Raw genomic sequence first — 19,720 nt, 5'->3', positions numbered from 1 at the left:
ACTCACCAAGGGGTCACATTCCTCGGCTTCTCCTGCTTCTATTCTCATGACAAAATGCTGCAACCGCGTTTTTCATCGCTCGGATTTGATTTAACCTTTAAATTAAATAAATAAATAAATCCTCGCATCAAGGGAATGATCAGCAAGTGGCTGTGCAAAACTCCTTGACTTGCTTCCACGTTCGACGCTGCGGTCGACATGTTCTCCAGGATACCCCAGAAGCTCGCGTCACCGTTTGGCCTGCTTCCTGACGAGAAAAAGCTCGGATTCCGCAGCCAGCCAGGCGGTCTCTCCAAATTGGCGACAGTGCGGGTGAGTCTGGTTTCAATAGCTACCAGGACTCGAGTTTATGTTGCTTAGAATATACCGGAGAGCGATACCTACTGGGACCAGGTAGGTGCCGCTTATCCTAATTCTTGACAATGAACTCAGTAGAAGGATGCAGTATATCAGCCTCTTCGACTCTGCGTCAGAAGTGTTCTCTCTTATTACACCAAACGACGGTATTGGAAAGCTGCTTAACCTACAAATTTCATCGCTCACTACCTATATAGTCCGACGGGCCCTTCTAGATGCTCCAGAGAACATCGCGACCCTCATTCGTGTGGTCACCTCTCGACTCTTCAACCTCGTCTCGGACCACACCTTCCCCCCCGCTTCCAATGCGTCTGTCACCGCACTTGCATCGTCGTTCATAAACGCCACTGGGTCCGCCGACCGTAACACGACAAAGGAAGTATTAAATTGTCTTCGCGTCTTGCAGCGCGTCTTGCCAGTGGTCTTTGAGGTGGAAGGTGAGTCGAGTGTGTTTGAGCTTGAGGTCCTTTGGAAGAGACAGGAAGTTAAGCAGTCCCTGGACGAAGGGACCTCCCAGTTTGTGATTGAGGACGAGGACGATAGCGAGGACGAAGCCGAGAGCACACCACCGAGACCGACGAAAACGATGCCCTCGTTGGGGGAGAAGCTGTTCAGCTGCATCATAGATCTCTTGTTCTGTTGCGGATTCACACTGCCGACCAAAATTCAAGTTGACCACCACAAGATTAACTATGTCATTTGGTATTTGTTACGCTTTCCCACCAGAGTCGTTCTCTCCCGCTGAAATACACCAAGGGAAAAGGGTATTGGATCGACAGTGGACCTCGGCATCAACAGCCAATATGATAATAATAAGACCGAGGTTCTGCGCCTTCTCCTCGTCCTCCTTTCTAGGCAGATATATGTCCCGCCATCGTCACTCTTCTCGAAGCCCTCCCTGTACACCCTCCACCTCATTCAGAAGACACCCCGGCGTGATGTCCTCACTATTCTGTGCTCGCTTCTCAATACATCTATGAACTCGGTCAATACCAGCATGACTGGGCGGCTACCTTACAACCATCTCGTGTTCAAGGGTGAAGACCCTAGATCAACTCTTGTTGGCATGTGCCTCCAGGTTTTGGTGGCTATTCTTGACTTTCAGAGTGGCAGTGCGAGAGATGTCCTCACTGGGACCTCGGAAAACCAGACGTCTGTTCCTACCGCCAAGACCAACTCTTTCCGGTATTTCCTTATGAAACTCGTGGGTGTTCATTCCACCTTGGAACACACTGCGCTCATTTTTTTGGGATTTAGCATCGCACGCAGGATTTCAACTTTATTTTGGATGGTATACTCGGCGTCATGAATCAACAGTTGGCTAGCGTAAACAATTTACTTCCCGGCGCAAGGAAATCTATACCTTACGTCGCAGAAATCGGTGAGTTTCATCTTGATATGACTCTGGATGCTAATGTTGTATTAGTACTATTTCTATGGAAGATGATTGAACTCAATAAAGTCAGTGTTTCGCCAATGATCAAGGTGCGACCCAAGTTGATCCAACAAATACAGAAATTCCGCGCGTTTGTTTTGGACATGGACAGGGCCACGGATCTCATGGCCCATCTTCTGTGCTACAATTTAGAAATCAAAGACAAGCCTCGTGTGTTTCCTTCGGTCTTCGTTGCGGTTCACATGCTCATAAAGTGTCATAGAGCAACATGGACTATGTAGAACACTTTCGTACATCATTCAAACGCTTTCAGCAGAACCCGCACTTGGAAACAGATTCGCATCGCCTATCAGAATACAACTTCCTGCAAAATGGAGCGTGCCGGGAACTGCTGCTGATTTCATGATCAACGTACGGTAGTAACCTCTTTTCTCACAGTCGTTCTTACCATACCAAAGGCAATTTATTCTGTGGTGGCAACCACTTCTGGGTCTCTCAATTCGCTGTATCCTGCCCTCATTATCGCACTGTCGAATCTGGCGCCCTATTTCAAAAACCTGAGCGTGACGTCTAGTGCTAGGTTGATCCAGCTGTTCACGTCCTTCTCGAATCCCCTCTTTCTTTTGGCCGGTGAAGGTCATCCTAGACTTCTGTTCTTTATGTGAGTACTTTGCACAAACTAGCACATTTTCCTAACTCTCCCCAGGTTGGAGGTATTCAATTCTGTCATCCTCCATCATTTGGCGGAGAATCCCAATCTCATATATAGCATAATTTCATCGCATAAGACGTTTGAGGACCTGGGAACGTTTACGCTTTCCCAAGGATTACGAGAAATCAGGCGTGTCCAGCTGGCAAAGGAGGAGCAGAGCCGTAAGACTACTATAAAAACTTCTAGAGAATCTGCGGAAGGGCCTGTTTCGCGTAGTGAAAAGGAACGGCTTCTTTCGCACGAGTCTCAAGACGAGCTGGAGGAAGTCACGGCTTCCCCCGATCACGATGCAGAAACAGTGGTTGTCCCACCGATGTCGCCGACTGCTGAGTCTATACCAACGGAGATGGCTGCAGATCCTGCGTCGTCGGTGTCTGAGAAGGCTCGAGGTAAAATGAAGGAGAGACGTTCCCTATCATCCGATACTACCATCAGCCTTGAGCGGGTGGCCGCTTCTGGTACTGGAAGGAACGGCTTTATACCTACTCATGATTGGGTTTGTGTTTCCCGCAACAATCGACAATTATTTCTGACGCGTGTTCAGCAGGTATCGTCTTGGCAGGAAGGGTAAATTGATTCATTCAGCAATTGGGACGTTTTTACTAATGCACCTGTCGTCTAGCTTACCCTTAGATCCGGTAATGCTGATTATATCTGAGCTCTTACCTAAAGTCCAAGAACTTCAAGCATCACGGCACAAAGCTAATTCGACGTCTACGGTCTTGGAATTCTTAGGGTCAGTAACTCTGAAGGACGTGTTACCTCCTGTTAATCCCTTAACGCCTCGGAAATTCCTGGTAAATTTCTTTTCCTTTCTGTTAGTCCCAGTCTTTCTTATTGTACGAACAGTGGTCAGATGCTTCCATCGTATGGCTGACTTCTTTAATATGGGGAGAAATCTACGTTCGAGCCATGACTCCTTTAGGAGTATGGAACTCGACGAGTGTCCGTCTGTTCTACGTAAAGCACTCGCAGATTCAGCAGCGTCAGATCACTGAAACTGTATCCAATGTTGTTGGTGGTCTCTTGGGGCGGACGAACTCGGATACTGCTATAGCATCACGGCAGCGGTGAGGGAAATCCGAGCAGGTTGGGCTTATATATCTATGTCTGTTATGGAGGATTTCATAAATTATGCGTCATTGTTTTCTGCTTTCCTCTTGTGCAAATAACGCTTTCTATGGGCACCATCATCATTTCTCCCTTTGATAAACTTCTTGACGTACAACGGATTGCTCTTAAGAAAGGTATAGGATCCACCAGGTACCGACGATGCTGATGCTAACGGCCCGAGCAGGAAATTATCTGACTCCCGACGATGTACTTTTCGCTCCGCCTGAAGAACTGGCTCGGAGGTGCCGAATTTCACCCTTGGAGGCCAAGAGAATCGTCCAGATTCTGTTTCAAGAGGATCTGTGTGGAATCCAATCCTTAAAGGAGCTTGTGCATGAAGGCGAGGAGAAGTTTACGACGGGAGATGAGCACCTCGACGGTGCCCTAGGCGGTGGGATACGGACAGGAATGCTATGGGAGGTTGTTGGTGAAAGGTTCGTCGTCTTCGATCCCTCATCCAGGACGCAAGTCTTATTTTTTCTCAGTGCGGCTGGAAAAACCCAACTGGCCTTGCAACTTTCCCTGCTGGTGCAGATACCGTCGAGGCTTGGAGGCCTTCTGGGCTCAACTTGCTATCTGACGACGTCCTCGGTGCTTCCAACGGCGCGTTTGCTCGACATCTTGGATGCCCATCCGTTACTCTCTCCTTCGCTGTGTGGACTCCACGATGTTCACACAATGTCGTGCCCTACGATACCCGTGTTAATCCATGTCCTATCCATCACACTCCCCCAGTTTGTAGATTCAAAGCTCGCAGATTCTGCAACGAAGCCTGTGAAACTCCTGGTCATCGACGCCCTTGGTGAATTGTTCCATACCACAGACAAAACTACCACAAAGACGCTGGTCCAGAGGTCCAGGGACATCGCTCAAGTGTCCTCTCTACTTCATATTCTTTCCAGCAAATATAACATTGCAGTTGTTGTTCTCAACGAGGTGGTAGACGCGTTTGATCCAGAGCCAGTGGAGGCAAACGACGACAACATTTTGTACAGTGATCAATCTCGCTGGTTCAGCTGCGCTGACAGTATACACGGGGAAGATAGGAAAGAAGCTAGTTTGGGTCTGGTTTGGGCAAACCAAGTCAACGCTCGTATCCAGCTCTCTCGCACAAGTCGACGCAGGTATCCACAGGATTCTTTCGCGGAAAAGCGCCTAAAACTTGATGACTGGAGTGCGACAGGTGCCTCAACGCTAACTCACTCCGAAACCGATCAAGCGACCCTCATCCGACGACTGAGCATTATTTTCAGTTCCGTATCTTCACCAGCGTCCTTGGATTATATAGTTGGCCCCGCCGGTATATCGATCTTGCCGGATGATGACCGTACGCCTACTGTTGCTCTTCAAGTCTCGCAACGTTCACTGTCTACCGCCGGACCCTCAGTACTGCCATTGAGCACTCAAATTTCGCCCTTAGATGTCGGATGCATCGAAAACGGGAATATATCTGAATCCGTAACCAATATCGATTGTGACATAGAAGGAGAACCTGCTTTTGAGTGGAAGCCCACCAACGATGACCTGCTAAATTCTGTTGTCGGACTTGATGCATCGTCCGATCCATAGGCAATTTGACTTAAGTTCTTTATGTATGCATTTAGCAACGTGACAGAAGCAAGAATGAGAAAAATAATCCCAGTCTCTAGTCTAATGTCACAGTGGTCTATCGCTCTGGAATTTGACATTTTGTTTCTAGTTGTGCCCTTAGTATGACCATCCTATGAGTCTTTGATGGATCCCAGCTAGTGAAGCTTCCTATTTTGTACTCTGTGGTTACGTGACCCAGTACCATGGAGTGCGTCCGAGAAATGTTCGCATCATCATTACAAAATCTGCCCACCATTCGGGGAGGTCGGACGATAGGTGGGGACTGCAAGTTTTCTTTGTACGCGACAACGAAGCCAATAACAACTATATTTTCCTATCAGTCCTTGATATATAGAAAGACAAGAGAGAAATGCACCTGCTGGTGGTGAAACCCACGACAGAACAACTAGAACAACGGCCAACGAGTTCGAGTTCGAAAGCGCGGAAAAGCTTTCGACCAGCTGTCCCTGTACTTCGAGAACAGTATATAGAATCGACGATGCTATATTTATAATGTACATCAGAATTCCAGAGGGGGAATGCAAGTTTGAATGAAGGACTCACTTAAAGTAATCACAAAGAGGACGCCAAATGTCACCATACTGCGAACCTTTGATAGTTCTTCAATTTCATCTTTAGACCACCACTCGTATTTGTGGTACCTCCATAACATTGTATACATCGTAACGACAGGTGGAAGCCCGTTTAACAGAATCGCAACACCCTCTATCACTAGTGCAGTGATTCACTCATTAGCCAGACTTTGTTGAATTTGGAGACGACATACATCCTATAGACCCAACAATAAGTGAGGCCATCAACAAAGCCAACATGGCCACATTCACGATACAGATGAGGACTGGAACGGACGAAGTTAGCATACAGGGAGAGTTGATAGAAAATGCCACTGACCATATACCCCGAATTTAATAACACGGTAGGATACAATGAATGTTCTCATGATTTACAAGGGAAAGGTGATGAAAGAGTGTTTTGGACCGCAAATCGCGTCCAAGGAAACGTAACAAGCTGGCCAGAGCTGCGAGGAATATTCGAGTCGTTCGTAGATGAAAGGGATCAAAGGATGAATGAGCCCTTTATATCAATGGAAAATGGGAACCGGGCATTAGCTAACAACCCGACGTTGCCTTTGTCCATCTCCATAAGTCTGGGAATAAGTCGAGATATTGCTACTTTTGGAACCCCACATCTTCGTCCGTCAATAAAGAACATTGTAACAAAGAAATTTGAAAGAGACTGTCTGTATAGCAAGTTTGCAACCTTTCGATTTTCGGCAGGTCATTCTGGATTCGCTTGCAAGGATGAACTTCTCATCATCTAATACATGATGAATTTCCTAAAGACAGACAAGCAGTAGCTCAAACCGGAGCCAAGGTACCACCAAGTACAAAGTTTGATTCCGACGGAAGGAGACTTATAATTCGTGATGCACCTTCAAAGGCAGCCCAGAACGGTATCCGACCTCTGATTTGCGTGACGAAGGTTATCTCTCAGAGCCACGAAATGGGTACAAGATATGAATTTTAATTCGGTCTGGCGTCCAGTCCTACCAAAAATGAAGATAATCGACGACAAGTAAAGTCCAAGATCACTCAGCAGAGCTATAATCCGCTGACATCAACAGCGTGTAAATCTTTTTACTCAAGACGTCCCCAATGGGTCTCCCACACTCTCGGTTTATATCGGCCGGCAGCAGCTCCGCCTTAGGTACATTGCTCCTAGCCTTCCGCCTTCCTTTCGGTACTTGCGGACCACCATTGCTGTCTTCGTACTGTTGCATCGCCTGTTGCAAATCTTCCGCCTCGCGAAATGCTACATATAGACTCGTCGGGGTAGGGTATTTGTTGAGGATAGCGCCCACCTTTTCTGCACTTAAACCATGCACGCTCAATAGCATCTTCGCCCAGACAGTGCTCAGTCTTGAACCCGTTCTTGGAGTTCAGAGATTGAAACTGGGTAAATGTCGTCAGATACACGCGATCGTGATGCCGTTCTCGGAGCATCTTTTGCATGTCCAGGTAGCTGTGCCGTCTAATAGCTGCTGAGGGAATGATGTGTAGGTCTTTGTCCTAAAACAGGTCATGGATGGGACGAAGTCCGGAACAGCAGGAGAAAGCGCCAACCATGTAAACGTCTATTAGACCCTCGTGTACACCAACATACCAGGTGATTGTGTCCTGTATATCGCGCGTCTCTTTGACCATGAAACCATCAACGATCTGCGTTGAAGATAGCGCCGTATTGATCTGAAGCTCAAATTCCTTGAGAGCGTGATCCATCACTGAATTATGTCATCGAATATGAATGAGAAAAAGTAATTTGCTCACTGTAATTCTCAACGAGGTAGTATACGTGCGTAATACCAGACTGGTGTAAACGAAACTTTACAAAATGATGAGATGGCAGAAACACGGAAAGATGCAAAGATCACCTTTTGCTTATGAAACCGCTTATCTTTGACGATACTTTGGTGTAGGTCTCTCAATGTTTTCCGTTCCACGATGGCGTCGAGAACCACCTCATCCATCTCGTTGCCTGCTGGATACTTCCGCCGTGCAATCCAGCAGGCGTCGGCTAGAACCAGAACGCGCACCTCTACTTTGATGCCCCCCTTCTCCAGTTGTACCTTGAAATAATCTGTTGATCCTTTATTTCCCGAGTATCCATAATCAAAACAATCTCGTAAGTCTGAGCTGCAAATATGATTGGATCAAAGGAAATGAAGTTGCTTGGATCACCGGAGGCGTTGTCGGTGGTTTGGGCAGGAGGAAGATTTGGAATGGCGTGGGACGGTCGAGATCGCTTATGCGTCCTAGTTCCCGTCGGATTCAATACCGGCGTGGTGTGGGAGCGCGCCATTGCTACAGGACAATCACTGATCCTACCCGGACCTGCATCTCTCTGAGACGTGCTTACACCCAAGATATTTGGTGGAATACTCTTAGGAGGTGTATGACGCAGTGTAGATGTAACGCGGCTTGACGAAATACCATTGCTCGCCATCATAGGTGGGGGATTAGGTGGGGATGTTTGTGCAGAAGGCTGAGAATATGGCCCAATCTTTTGCAGACTGGAACGGGAGGCTGTCACCTGGTAGGGAGGATTGAGCTTCTCTTCGATAACTTTCGGCCTTTTCGTAGTGGAAATGATTGTCGATGTGTTCGCGCGGGAATACGACGTCTGGCCCTGCCTGCTAAGATCAAGAGAATATGTTATTCCACGTTGTCCAGCAGTCTCCGCTGACAACAGTTCGGAAAGGGACGGCTGCGCAAATTCCTCAAGCGGCAGAGTCGATATGGCAAAACAGTCAGAGTCTTCAATATCAACAAAGGCGGTAGCTGATTTCCCGTCGCCCGAAGGCTTTGAATCATATAGCCGTTCTTGCATGGCATATTCACGCCCCACTAGATATCGAACTTTGTAGCCCAAGCGATATGAATTTTGCACAGAGTATCCTCCAACGTGCGCTTCATTACGATCGCTTACAGGGCGGTCAGAGTTGTCTCGGTAGCAAGTCAATAAATAGATGCAGTGGAAACTTTGAAGCCAACACACCAAGGTAACAGAACTGAAAGATATCGTGAGGGATATAGAACTGTGATGGTACGCTGGGAAGGTCGAAATAATCGCTGTCTGGATAGGCAGGACGCTTGCCGGGACGAGATTCTGAGGGGTCTCGTGAGCTCTCGGATCGTTTTCCCGTCGACGGTCCAGCGATTGAACTGTCATCATCTCGCCTTTGGGCAGCCTTCTTGCTCGGCTGCCTGTCACGCTTTTTTGGCGCCAATGCTGGGAGTTAAGTGCTACTGCCGACATTCTGCTCCATTTTCTACTTGAGAAAGTCGACGATTTTGGGTCCGACATACTTGAGCTGTCTGACGAATGAATGTCAACAGGATCTAGATGCTCTCGTATACTTCTGAGTGCCTTTCCGTACGTAAAGCAAAGATTTGAGTCTAGCGTGAAAATCATAGTATACTCGACCAAACGTGGACTATACGTTACCTGGTGTATTCTCTTTCAGTTGAATCAGTTTTTCTTCTACCCATACTGCAAATAATGGATTGACATAGTGCTTTCGCGGAGGTATTAGGTATCGCAGAGAGAAAGGTGGACGAGATTATTTTGAGATTATTTTATTAATTAGTAGAGCGCGTTTATGCACAGCCACCACGTGCACCGTGTTTCACCGTATCCACCGTCCAAGAGATGGCGTCCTCGAACTACCCTGATATCTGGGATATTTCTGATGATGACGACGACGACGACTACGAGCGCCCTTTCCAATGTTCATTTCCATCAAGCAGTCAGCTCACTCTCGACAGCGAAGTTGTAGTGCTCAGCGACACCGACTCTGATGATGATCTACCCCCTTCAAGCCAAATTCTTTCTTCATCTCAGCCTCGCCTGTCTTCGCCAGTTGCCATAGATTTGACGCTAACCGACGATGATGACCCTCCCACCTTTCGTACCACTACACTCGACGACGACAGTGATTCCGATCTACCAACACCAGAGCTTCTTTCCCAGTTGCGTAAGCGAAGGTTCTCACAGAGCACAAGCAGCGACGCCGACGCGTCTCCTAGTAAAAAGACCAAATCTCAGTCATCGTCACCCACTAGCGTTTGTCTCCATCTTATTCACGCGTTTCCTTCTATTACTGAAGCAGTCAAGATGCCTCTAGCGTCTGCATCATCGAGCCCGAACAAGGCTCAGACTAAGTCAAAACGCAAGCGTAGAACGTCCCAAGAGCGGGTGAGCCCTCCCGCCCTTCACTGCGGAGTAGATACTCAACAGGTAATAGCGGGACGAAGAACAGGAGAAGGGCACGCGCAAGGCTCAACAGGCAAGAGAGCGTGAACTTAAGAAAGCGGCTAAGTTTGCCGCGAAGGAACAGAAAAAAAAGGAGAAGGTCGAAGCAGCTGCTATGAAAGACGCTAATAAGCTCCAGCACAGCAAAAGGCAAATGGTGAAGAACATGACTCTCATTTCTTTCCGAATCTTTCCAGTACGCGCATGCGGAACTCCTGTCGTCCCTCAAGGAGAGACTTCGGGGACTCGGCGGCACACTGTTATTTGGAAACCAGCTGCTTCGGGATTATCACACGATACAGTGGAGGATGTGGTCCAATAAGCGATGCAACGCGGAAACGAGAAATTGGATACCTTGTGAAGAGTACGAGGTCTTGCAGTCCACGGCGTTGCTCTACCTCACCGGCGCGAATTTGGTGCATTTGGTGCCCACAAAGATGTTGTTACAGATCGTCAAGGATTTTCGCGACGCCCACGGCAGCAATTCGAGCCACCATCAGACTTTTATCATGGTCGAGCATCTGGAGGAGGGACAGCGCAACGACGCCTACGAGGCTTTTGCAAGTTTGAATATCACTTGCCATACGCATCACGTTTTTGTTGAAAGCGTCGAAGAGGTTGTTGAGCGGTTATATAACATCACTGCTGATATAGGTTATTGGACTAATCTCGTCTCCTGCTGTAGAAGACTCACGCACAAATTGTAGGCATCAAGTCATACAAGTGCGTAGCATCTGCAACAGTCCTTGAATATGACCAAACTTTTCGGCAACTGATCGAACGGTCGCACCTCCCATTTTGTGCGGATTTCAAGCAAGTTGAAACCGAAAACACCTACAAGGAAATTTGGAACTGGATGCTCCGCCAGATTCCTGGCGTGACATTTTCGGGCGCGCAAGACATCGTGGACGAGTATCCCACATTCTCAAGTCTTTTTCAGAAGTATGCTGAGAATCCGACCGCCGGCGAGCTTTTACTCCAGGATTGTGTCGTAAGTAATTCCTCTAGTCCTTCCAGTTTATCATTAATCTTTTTGACGTAGGTCCACACACGGGCAGATGGTATGCCAAATGCTAGGAGGCTGAACAAGGCACTTTCGACGAGAGTTCATGCAGTGATTTATGGTCAAGATGAGTTGGAAATAGTTGCTAGAGGTGCTTGATAAGTTATCTACCTGAATTCCTTGCTCAGTCTTTCCACACCATCTTTTGGTCATATCCTCCTTTAATGCTTCAGTACTTTTTGGACCTTTATACCGATAGACCTGACGATGGACAGACTCCCAATGCAGGTCAGTGGTCCGCTGTAAATACTACTGAGGTAGTTGCGAAGGAGAAAAAAGCGAGGAGAGCAGATTAACCCCGAGGATTCCATAGAGATGGATAATCTTCAAACAAAAGTGGATTCGAGGCTCGCCACGTCCACATTATGACATCTGAATGTCTCCAGCATCGAAATACGGTGTGGGATGGGCATAGGAACATTAAAAATGCACCCAGGAGTTCCCAGTGTCAATTGCCAGGCTGCGCAATCGCAGATGAGGGATATGAAATTGCAGTCAGGGCTGTTATGACCAGGCATATCGTTTCCTAGGATTATGGTTTTGTGATCTCCTAGGATAGATGCCATCCGCATGTTGAACATCACCGTGATGATTCAAAGTTGCTCTTGAACTCAATCCATATACTTCCTCCTGTTCGGCTTCGGGAGCAGGGACAACGACACGCATGTAATCCCACGCAGCGCGCGCAGTACCCTTTCCCCAAGCTACATTCGCCTGGCGCTCGATCTCCCTGATAACGTCCGCCTTGAAGCCTCCTCCACTGGCCGCTGGGAACCGACTTCCGATATGATTGAGGACCAGCTTCTGAGCATCAATGGTGCGCGCAAATGCGCCAGCAAGGTCGGGCGTTGAGTGACCACGGGCCAGAGCGGTGCTCGAGACGGTTTCTTTGGAGCGCTTCGCTTTGACGTCTATGTGGGGGTCAATATGGGCATCAGTAGATTCATGAACCAGGAGTGATGTTGGAGACGAGGAAAACTGGTTTATGAGTGGAACAAGGGACGTTGGATCGTAAGTGTCGCCGAGGATGACTATCTTGCGGTGCGGACTGACAGATTCCCGAAAGATGAAGCCAAGACATGGATCTGAAAGACAGGTGAGTGGCGATTTCTTATGTTTGATTTGTGTGTCGCACCTCGATGAGCGATAGGCCCCGCATCAACACAGATATCGCCATAAAAGCCAGACCCTTTGGTAATCTCCGGCCAAAAGCCGTCTTCGGCTACTATGTCACGACCGGGAGCCTCACTGGTGTGCAAGTCCTCTGTTGTACAAGGAGTCACTGTGTCTTCTGGGGTGACCAGTTCATGGACGACATACTTGTCGCTGGACCGACTGAGAGTCATTTTCATGTTCAGGCGGACAAACTTTCGTATCCCTGCTGGACCATATATTTCAACTGTAGGATCCGACTTTGGATGATGCTGAGACTGTGCTGTCGGCAGAGGTACAGGATAGAGCACATTTCGCAAGAAGGTGATGATTCCCATGACATGGTCAGCATGCATATGGGTGATGAAGATCTTGTTGACGCGGGTAACCTTAAGGTGCTGGACGTCGTCGTAGGTGGCTGGCTGGTTGTAGAACTGACGCAATGTTCCTTCAGCGCAGTCGACCATCCAAAGGCTACCGTTATTGCAGACGCTGGCGACGAGAGACGAGCAGTTGCGAGTTGGAGAAGGACCTCCGCCGCTGGAAGTGCCCAAGAAGGTTACTGAGCTGAAAGATCTTTAGGTGAAGAGAAGGCAGACATCTAGCAAGAACATACAGAGCACGAGCCATCTGCTCGTCGTTGAGCACGATGACGGGACGATGAAATGGCTGGAAGGAATGGAATGGACGGAGGTGGGAAAAGCGCGATACCGGTCGAAAGAGAAGCATAGCGCGCACGTGATTGGTGAGTTCACGCTTTTCTTTACTATTACTATTAGCTTCCAGGCCAGCAAGGCTTTGATGCCAATCCCGCCATTCTCTATGTCCGCCGCTCGTTTCCCGCCCGCCCCGCCGTCGTCGCCCGCCATGATGCGCCCTAATGTCGTCGTCTTTCCTCCAGAGGAAGACCAGGAAGAGCCCTTTTGCTGTTACGACCCCGATGATCCCGTCGACCATGACTCTAACATCCTGGCCGATGCTCTCCACCGTCTTCCCCCCTCCCATAACACTGCCGAGTTCCTCCTTGATGACCTTGATATCGACATTCTCGTTGATAATGACCCTGCAGACGACTCAGAGATATACCAAGTCATCCGTGTCAGCCGTCACCATTCGTGCAGCCCAGCCTCACCTCTGTCGTCTTCCGAGCTGCCCCAGCAGAAACGGTCCACCACGTCCTTCTTCAAAGCAGTCAAGGCTTTAATACGTCCCAAGGCTCAACCGGTGCTCCCCCCTCCCCTGCGTGTGCGGCAGAGCAATTCGTCATTATACAACAAGTTCCCTCATCCAGATGATGAGGAAAAGGAGGATGTTGATCTCCGGGCACCGTCACCTTCACCGACAACCCGTTCATATATGACCCGACACTTCAGCATGCTGAAAATTTTTTCTTCCTCTTCCCCCAGTCTGCCTTCCATGTCCCGCACTTCAGATTCATCCTCATCTTCGTCGTCTGGACCAGACACCCCAGTTGATACTGAGCCCATGAAGATTACCTCCATATTCAGCTTGCACAGATTCCCATCCTTCCGGAGGGAGAAGAGCAGTGCAAAAAGTAGGGTGAAGGAAAGTGTGTTGGTGCCGCAAATCTATCAGCCGCCACCAGCGCCTTCCCCAATGCTTGACGCTGATACCAGCATCGAGATGCAATTAGATTCGCTACATTTTGACGACCTATCCTTTGACCCCAGCCGATTTTGATATAGATTATCCTTGCATTTCTTTTCGCTTTCTTATGTATGATTTAAGTTCATGACTTGTTACATACATGCCATTATTCCTACTATTAGTACTTTTCAGACAGAACTGGCACGCAATCCGTTAGCTACATTCTTTTTTTGAAGTCAAGTTGTGACTTACTTAATGTCACCAAGGATGTCCAACCAGTGAACGGATGACTCCGCCTTCCCTCACCTGTCAAAGCATCATACTGCTCCCACACATATCCTGTGCGTTGGTACTCCTAAAAAAGTCACTAAAATGTCAGCTCCTCTCTGTCAGGACATGTAACAGCAGACCTTGAAAACGTTATCCACCACGTTTCGCCTAAGCTCGTCATATATTTCTTGTGCTCGTGCCTGGAACGGACCTTCCTGTGCTGCATACGTCTGTTATTTTGAACATCAGTAAAGAAAGCTGAGAAAATAAGCATTGGCCCACCTGATGCAAAGCTCTCAAGGCCAGGAAATTCATTTGTACCCAAATTGGTCCCTTCCAGTAATTTTCTCCTTGTCCAAATTCCGGATGGCTAGCAGACAAGCTCCGGAGACCGTAAGGAGACCATAAATGCTCAGGATCCCGAACGAGATCGAGAATCTTTCCAAGATGGGGAGAGTCCACAGGTACGAGTTCCAGCAAGAATGGGAATAGTGACAGATATCCCCTGTGACAAACGGGCATTGATTCGTCTTCGTCATCTACAGACGCGTCACAGTACATCCCTTCTTCCTCATCCCAGTGCAGATCATCAATGTTTCCCACAATGTTCTCGTAGATCTCACCAAACGATAAGGCGTCATCCGTCTCGCCAACGAAATCCGCAATCTCTTTCATTGTACGTGTGAAGAAACCCATCCATGAAATGAGATCCAGGTGAAGCTCGCCAGCATGAGGCGTACTACGGGGATAATCATCCATTCCCGACGTTAAAACGTGGTTAAGGTTGCGCCCCCTCCATCGGTACGCCTCAGTTCGCGAACGGGCCCGCCTAGCATATGGTTTAATAAGTCCACGCTGTGTGCGTCGGAACCAGTCATAGTGCCGTCGGAGAGGTAGGTAGATTGATTTGAGGAACGGCAGGGCGAAAGTGGGTGTACGAGCCTCAGGAGTATCGCTTCCTTGGACGTCAAGTGGTGTCTGCTGCGTGCCCATACCCAGATCAGCGAGAGACGGACCAGAATCAGCGGCTTTGACGCGGCTAATATAGGCAGTGATAGCCATTGTAAGTGTAGGCGGATTAGCATACTTTGGGTATTGTGTTTGGAATTCAGGTGGTACTTTGCTTCTGGCCTCCTCGCCGAGAATCTGTTCTCTTCCCACCCAGCCATCCTCGTCGATCAGATTGATCCAACTCTTGAGTATTTCTAATGCTAATGCGTCATCCCATTGTCCAATATGTAATAGATGGAAGCCTTCATCCCAATAGAATCCACGGGGGAAGAAACTCCGACTGGGCGTAGCAGTGAGAAGGGATTTGGGTTCAGAAAGTTGGGGACCACGCTGTTCCGGAGGGACATCGTCATCAGAGCTTTCATCATCTTCATCCCATTCAAAAGAGAAAGATTTGTCGATGATGGAGGTGCCATGGAAATATCCAACACCCCCCATCAAGTTGGCAGTGATAGCTTGTGAAAAGGACTCCAGTTCAGAAGTGGATGGATATGAGGAAGGGATGGGGAAGATTCGAGAGAAGCGTGAAACGTACGACTTGGTTAACGAGGGAATGCCTTGGTCAAGAACGGCGGCTACATGCGTGTCAATATTTTAGATGGGTCAAAGGGGAGAGAACACACAAGTAAGCTTTTGGGTCAGAGATGCGCTGTCAAAAAATACATCGAATTGGAAGGGCCCTTTAAATGTTTTCTGGATCGCGTAAAGGTTGGAGCCACTGTACACCTCATCGGGGAGCTGAAGAATGAAGGAGGGATCGGGAAGTCCAACCGCTGGGTCTGCATAAGGTGCAATAACATCTTGGGCACGCTTGATCATGGCTTGTAAGATAGAATCGCGCGCTTGCCAGATATGTCCTGTAGGTATGGGCTGTCCTAAGTAATGGGTCTTTCCGGCGCGAGCAGAGAACGCGGACGCATGGGGACCCTCTGTGATGTACGAATTGTCGGGATCTGGTGAGCTGTTAACACAATAAGTGAGTGAATGGTAGAGATTTACGGTCAACTATGCGGATTGTGAACTCGTCCAACTCGGGTGTCGATCCAGAGAATTTGACTTCGCCATCCAATCCCTGAATGGTATAAGTGCATGCACGTGGATAAAGTGAGGTGAAGACCGACATCTTCCTCCTCGTCGGTGTCCATATCTAGGCCTCCTAGACCCTCCAATCCAAGATACCAAATGAGGGAAGGGCGTGACATTGCGGCTGTCGAACTTGAGAACATGAAGAATGAAAGAGGACAGTACGCACTTACAAGGATTAAGGGGTTCTCCTTTTACACGAGCAGCCCAGCTGCCGCCGTTTTGGCCACCACTAACCTTGATGAACTCTGTTGTAATTCGGACGTTGTTCAGAGTGTCTTCAATGGTTTGTACACCGCCTTGGCGAGGGTCGTAGACATTCCACGTATAGGAACGTAGTTGGTCATCCTGAGAACATGCATGACGTGGCCCTGCAGGATTTGGATGTCAATGAGATGCAGAGGAAATGGCCAAGACGAGACGCACGGGAGACGGACTGATAGTCGTGAGCACCGAACCATATAAGACCAGTCATAAGGCTTTGTGGTATTTGTGGGCGCATTCCAAAGTAGAGATTAGGTCTGTAGGCACCCCAGAGAGTATCATTGTCGTCCGAAGCGACGACAAGGACTGCGAAGAGCGGCAGGAGCCATGGTATGTGCATTTCGCAGCAGCTGTACGTGTGGATGGTGAAGAAGTTGACTAGTCAACAGTAAGCAACGTACTTTTTCGTTCCTTCAAGTCAATATTCAATGAGCTGTGTTTCCGGTATATTGTAGTTGAGAGCAAGCGTAGTACGCAGCGTAAGTAGTACTACGCGAACGTGGACGTTAGATCACGTGTGTGGAAGCCATGCTCCGGCACATACGATCCGGTGTTCGCGACCATGTTCCACCTAATTTTCTTTTTTCTTCATATACTTCAGGCTTCCTGACACTCTTTAACGCCCGAGTCTTCACCACAGAGCTAGATCACTTAATTTTCATGTTTGCGCACAGGATATCTTTAACGATGTTAAGCTTTGTAACTGGTAAGGATCTCGAGAATCAACAGCTGACAGGCAATGTGAGTCCGATTGCCATCACCACCGGATTTCCCACGCCATTAGAGGCGGACGAAAGCCGGATAGGCGAACATAGAGGTCGAAGTAGGCACAAAATGAGCGAAAGCAACCCCCAATCACCATCTAAAACCCCCCAAAAACACAGAAAACTAATCCCTTCCATCCCGAAATTCCTCAGCCCAACCAAGAAAAAGGGCAGCCTCGATTCAACAGCCGGACAGAGAGCTCGTGGGATCCAGAAGGATCCCGGAAGTAGGCGCCAACACGGTACCGCCCCATACCCATCTAACACCGCACGTCAAGGAAGAAGCACCACTGATGATAGAAATAGATCCCCCACCCCGAATCCGAACACCCGTGGCCACATCGAAAACCAACACCACGTGACCCTGTTGGGATCGGACACAACCGAGGACGTGTTCTCGGGCCGCCCGGAACCCGTGGAGACCATAACAATAGAATCAATTGATGAAGACCTGGAGGAGGACGACGACGACCAGATGCTCGGTGACCACGACGACACAATACAGTACATTCCCAATAACAGCTGGAACAGCATACAGAGCCTAGAGGGACCACAAGCACTCGAGAGAGCCATAGACGAAGCTCTGGGATGTGCACACCGACTTAAGACTGACCACCAGGACATCCCAAGGACGACTATCGAGAAAACCCGACAACTACTGAACCTATTGACAGGGGAACCGAACTACCAACCAGAGAAGATGGTGAAGGCTCTAGAAACAACACAGAAGATTGCAGAACGACTTGAACGAGCCATGGCAGACATGAAAACAACGACTGCAATGGAGATCAGAGATCTAGGCCATCAGCTACTGGCAAACTCACCAGCCACCCCAAAACGGCAAGGTGCCCCAAATGCGACCCAAACTTACGCTAGCATAACAAAAAATGACAAAGGCAAAAACCCGACACAAAAGCCACCCACAGTGAACCCCATGGACCCGAACCACCACTCGAGACTAGTATTCCAGTTCCCAGGGGAGAAGGTACATCCACTAGAGCGAAAAGATGCACTCACCTTAGTGAAAGAGGTAAACTTGGAACTTGCAAAACACGACGACTCGAAACACATCTGTGTAACCACGGTGAAGTGGAATGCAAATGACAATATCATCTTAACACTCCGCACTGACCAGAATGCAACAGATCTACTAAGATTTAGTGACCGCATTGCTCCAATCCTCACCCGAGGAAAGGAATGCATTGTGCAGACAACTGCCAAATGGGGGAAACTGCTGCTACATGGTGTCCGAACAGGAGCATACGACTTTGTCATGCCTGGAGCTGAAACCCACATCTACTCTCCGGATGAAATCTTAGAGGAACTGAAAGCTAACAATCCCATTTTCCAGAACCTGTCTCTTGAACTCAAGCCAACATGGGTGCGCCCAGAAAGCGAACTACGGCAGCAAGCATATTCCTCTGTTAAAATTGCCACCTCAGATGAGGAGGCATACAACTATCTGACCCACAAAGCTAAGTATCTCGCAGCCTATGGACGGTCTATAGCAGTGAAGCCATTTGCAGACAGAAAACCCCTGCCACGCTGCCAGAACTGCCAAAGCTTTGGTCACATGAAGAACAACTGCCAGAACGAAACACGATGCCGCCGGTGTGGAGGGAAACACCCCGAAGAGAAACATAACGAACACTGCGACGGATGCAAAATAGAAGCAGAGGCTGCCAACTGCTACCCCGACGAACTACAGACAGACTGCGACCATATAGTACGATGTGCTAACTGCATGGGGAAAGAGGGACGAGATGATGCACACACTGCAGATGCAAGACGGTGCCCCGAACGCCTCTTAAAACTAGGAGAAATTCGTACCAATACACGCCCCTCTAAAAAGGGGGTAAACGATGAATGGAAGACAGCTAAAGGTAGGAGAAGCAGGAAAAAACCATCTGACGAGAACAACCCAATGTCGACAGCCCCCCCCGCCACATCAGGCACCAACATCTTCCAGGCTCTCGCCACCCAAATCCATATCCCAGGAGTCGCAGCGACAAGCATGGAAATCACCACAGATGAGACCGAACACAGCGAGACCACAAACGGAAATTCACAATGAGCCAAGACAGACAACAGAGACTCCCGAATGCACACCGAATACGGTTTTTTCAATTAAATGCTAACAAGAAAAAGGAGACTATTCACACAATTCTCAACAGACACATCAACGACTACGACATATTCTTAGTACAAGAACCCAACTGGGGAAGAATCGGAGCTGACGCCAATGGAACAGTGCAAGGGCCGGTTGGCCACCCTGACTGGACGCCACTACTACCATGCCCATCGTTGGGAAGAAACGACCCCCCACCAAGAGTTATGTCATACATCAAGAAGGGGGGGAAATTCAAGGTGAACGTCCGATCAGATATCATATCTCACCGAGACATACAGATACTGGACATATCATGCGGAGAAAAAAGATACGTCTTCATCAACATATACAACGACCCGGATCTTTCACGCGACTGCCTCGGATGGCGACTACG

The 19,720-nt window shown here is 48.6% G+C and overlaps 10 protein-coding genes across 10 annotated transcripts; 6 read left to right on the top strand and 4 right to left on the bottom strand.

Annotated features, from left to right (window-relative positions):
* Positions 1-166: 166 nt before the first annotated feature.
* On the top strand, positions 167-3,652 carry BT62DRAFT_958767 (uncharacterized protein). The gene is made up of 14 exons (XM_043188472.1): positions 167-312; positions 361-393; positions 446-503; positions 555-1,059; positions 1,114-1,561; positions 1,615-1,738; positions 1,784-1,818; positions 1,873-1,963; positions 2,016-2,164; positions 2,212-2,414; positions 2,460-2,961; positions 3,013-3,032; positions 3,088-3,262; positions 3,315-3,652. Exons 1-14 carry the CDS (start codon positions 199-201, stop codon positions 3,537-3,539), a joined length of 2,682 nt encoding a protein of 893 aa, XP_043046252.1. The 5' UTR covers positions 167-198; the 3' UTR covers positions 3,540-3,652.
* An 85-nt stretch (positions 3,653-3,737) lies between these two features.
* Positions 3,738-5,147, top strand: BT62DRAFT_1070477 (P-loop containing nucleoside triphosphate hydrolase protein; the record flags this gene model as incomplete). Its single annotated transcript, XM_043178664.1, has 1 exon — positions 3,738-5,147. The coding sequence occupies one exon, from the start codon at positions 3,738-3,740 to the stop codon at positions 5,145-5,147; it is 1,410 nt and encodes a 469-aa protein (XP_043046251.1).
* A 23-nt stretch (positions 5,148-5,170) lies between these two features.
* BT62DRAFT_1070476 (uncharacterized protein) lies at positions 5,171-6,327 on the bottom strand. The gene is made up of 5 exons (XM_043178663.1): positions 6,081-6,327; positions 5,956-6,027; positions 5,733-5,900; positions 5,545-5,670; positions 5,171-5,492 (listed from the first exon to the last, which is right to left on the bottom strand). Exons 1-5 carry the CDS (start codon positions 6,127-6,129, stop codon positions 5,245-5,247), a joined length of 663 nt encoding a protein of 220 aa, XP_043046250.1. The 5' UTR covers positions 6,130-6,327; the 3' UTR covers positions 5,171-5,244.
* A 450-nt stretch (positions 6,328-6,777) lies between these two features.
* Positions 6,778-9,161, bottom strand: BT62DRAFT_1070475 (uncharacterized protein; the record flags this gene model as incomplete). Its single annotated transcript, XM_043178662.1, has 8 exons — positions 6,778-7,001; positions 7,051-7,258; positions 7,313-7,470; positions 7,517-7,571; positions 7,621-7,815; positions 7,866-8,692; positions 8,745-8,978; positions 9,056-9,161. The coding sequence occupies 8 exons, from the start codon at positions 9,159-9,161 to the stop codon at positions 6,778-6,780; spliced, it is 2,007 nt and encodes a 668-aa protein (XP_043046249.1).
* Positions 9,162-10,215: 1,054 nt separating this feature from the next.
* BT62DRAFT_24849 (uncharacterized protein) lies at positions 10,216-11,306 on the top strand. The gene is made up of 2 exons (XM_043180225.1): positions 10,216-10,655; positions 10,709-11,306. Exons 1-2 carry the CDS (start codon positions 10,310-10,312, stop codon positions 11,041-11,043), a joined length of 681 nt encoding a protein of 226 aa, XP_043046248.1. The 5' UTR covers positions 10,216-10,309; the 3' UTR covers positions 11,044-11,306.
* On the bottom strand, positions 11,088-12,940 carry BT62DRAFT_925289 (uncharacterized protein). The gene is made up of 3 exons (XM_043184771.1): positions 12,833-12,940; positions 12,200-12,783; positions 11,088-12,149 (listed from the first exon to the last, which is right to left on the bottom strand). Exons 1-3 carry the CDS (start codon positions 12,844-12,846, stop codon positions 11,569-11,571), a joined length of 1,179 nt encoding a protein of 392 aa, XP_043046247.1. The 5' UTR covers positions 12,847-12,940; the 3' UTR covers positions 11,088-11,568.
* BT62DRAFT_925288 (uncharacterized protein) lies at positions 12,881-14,136 on the top strand. The gene has a single exon (XM_043184770.1). It carries the CDS (start codon positions 12,895-12,897, stop codon positions 13,915-13,917), a length of 1,023 nt encoding a protein of 340 aa, XP_043046246.1. The 5' UTR covers positions 12,881-12,894; the 3' UTR covers positions 13,918-14,136.
* Positions 14,042-16,792, bottom strand: BT62DRAFT_879139 (glycoside hydrolase; the record flags this gene model as incomplete). Its single annotated transcript, XM_043182580.1, has 8 exons — positions 14,042-14,179; positions 14,235-14,324; positions 14,377-15,680; positions 15,729-16,058; positions 16,105-16,177; positions 16,227-16,312; positions 16,362-16,559; positions 16,615-16,792. 8 exons carry the CDS (start codon positions 16,790-16,792, stop codon positions 14,042-14,044), a joined length of 2,397 nt encoding a protein of 798 aa, XP_043046245.1.
* An 886-nt stretch (positions 16,793-17,678) lies between these two features.
* On the top strand, positions 17,679-18,461 carry BT62DRAFT_925287 (uncharacterized protein). The gene is made up of 3 exons (XM_043184769.1): positions 17,679-18,201; positions 18,247-18,300; positions 18,362-18,461. Exons 1-3 carry the CDS (start codon positions 17,692-17,694, stop codon positions 18,368-18,370), a joined length of 573 nt encoding a protein of 190 aa, XP_043046244.1. The 5' UTR covers positions 17,679-17,691; the 3' UTR covers positions 18,371-18,461.
* A 127-nt stretch (positions 18,462-18,588) lies between these two features.
* Positions 18,589-19,023, top strand: BT62DRAFT_861781 (uncharacterized protein; the record flags this gene model as incomplete). The annotated part of the gene is made up of 1 exon (XM_043182500.1): positions 18,589-19,023. A coding segment is annotated over one exon (435 nt), but the record flags the coding sequence as incomplete, so codon positions are not given.
* Positions 19,024-19,720: the final 697 nt, after the last annotated feature.

Source organism: Guyanagaster necrorhizus (assembly GCF_019112545.1).
Source record: "Guyanagaster necrorhizus MCA 3950 unplaced genomic scaffold BT62scaffold_1, whole genome shotgun sequence".
Taxonomy (NCBI): Eukaryota; Fungi; Basidiomycota; class Agaricomycetes; order Agaricales; family Physalacriaceae; genus Guyanagaster; species Guyanagaster necrorhizus.
Note: the sequence above shows the minus strand (reverse complement) of the source record. Positions and strands in the feature narration are given on the sequence as shown.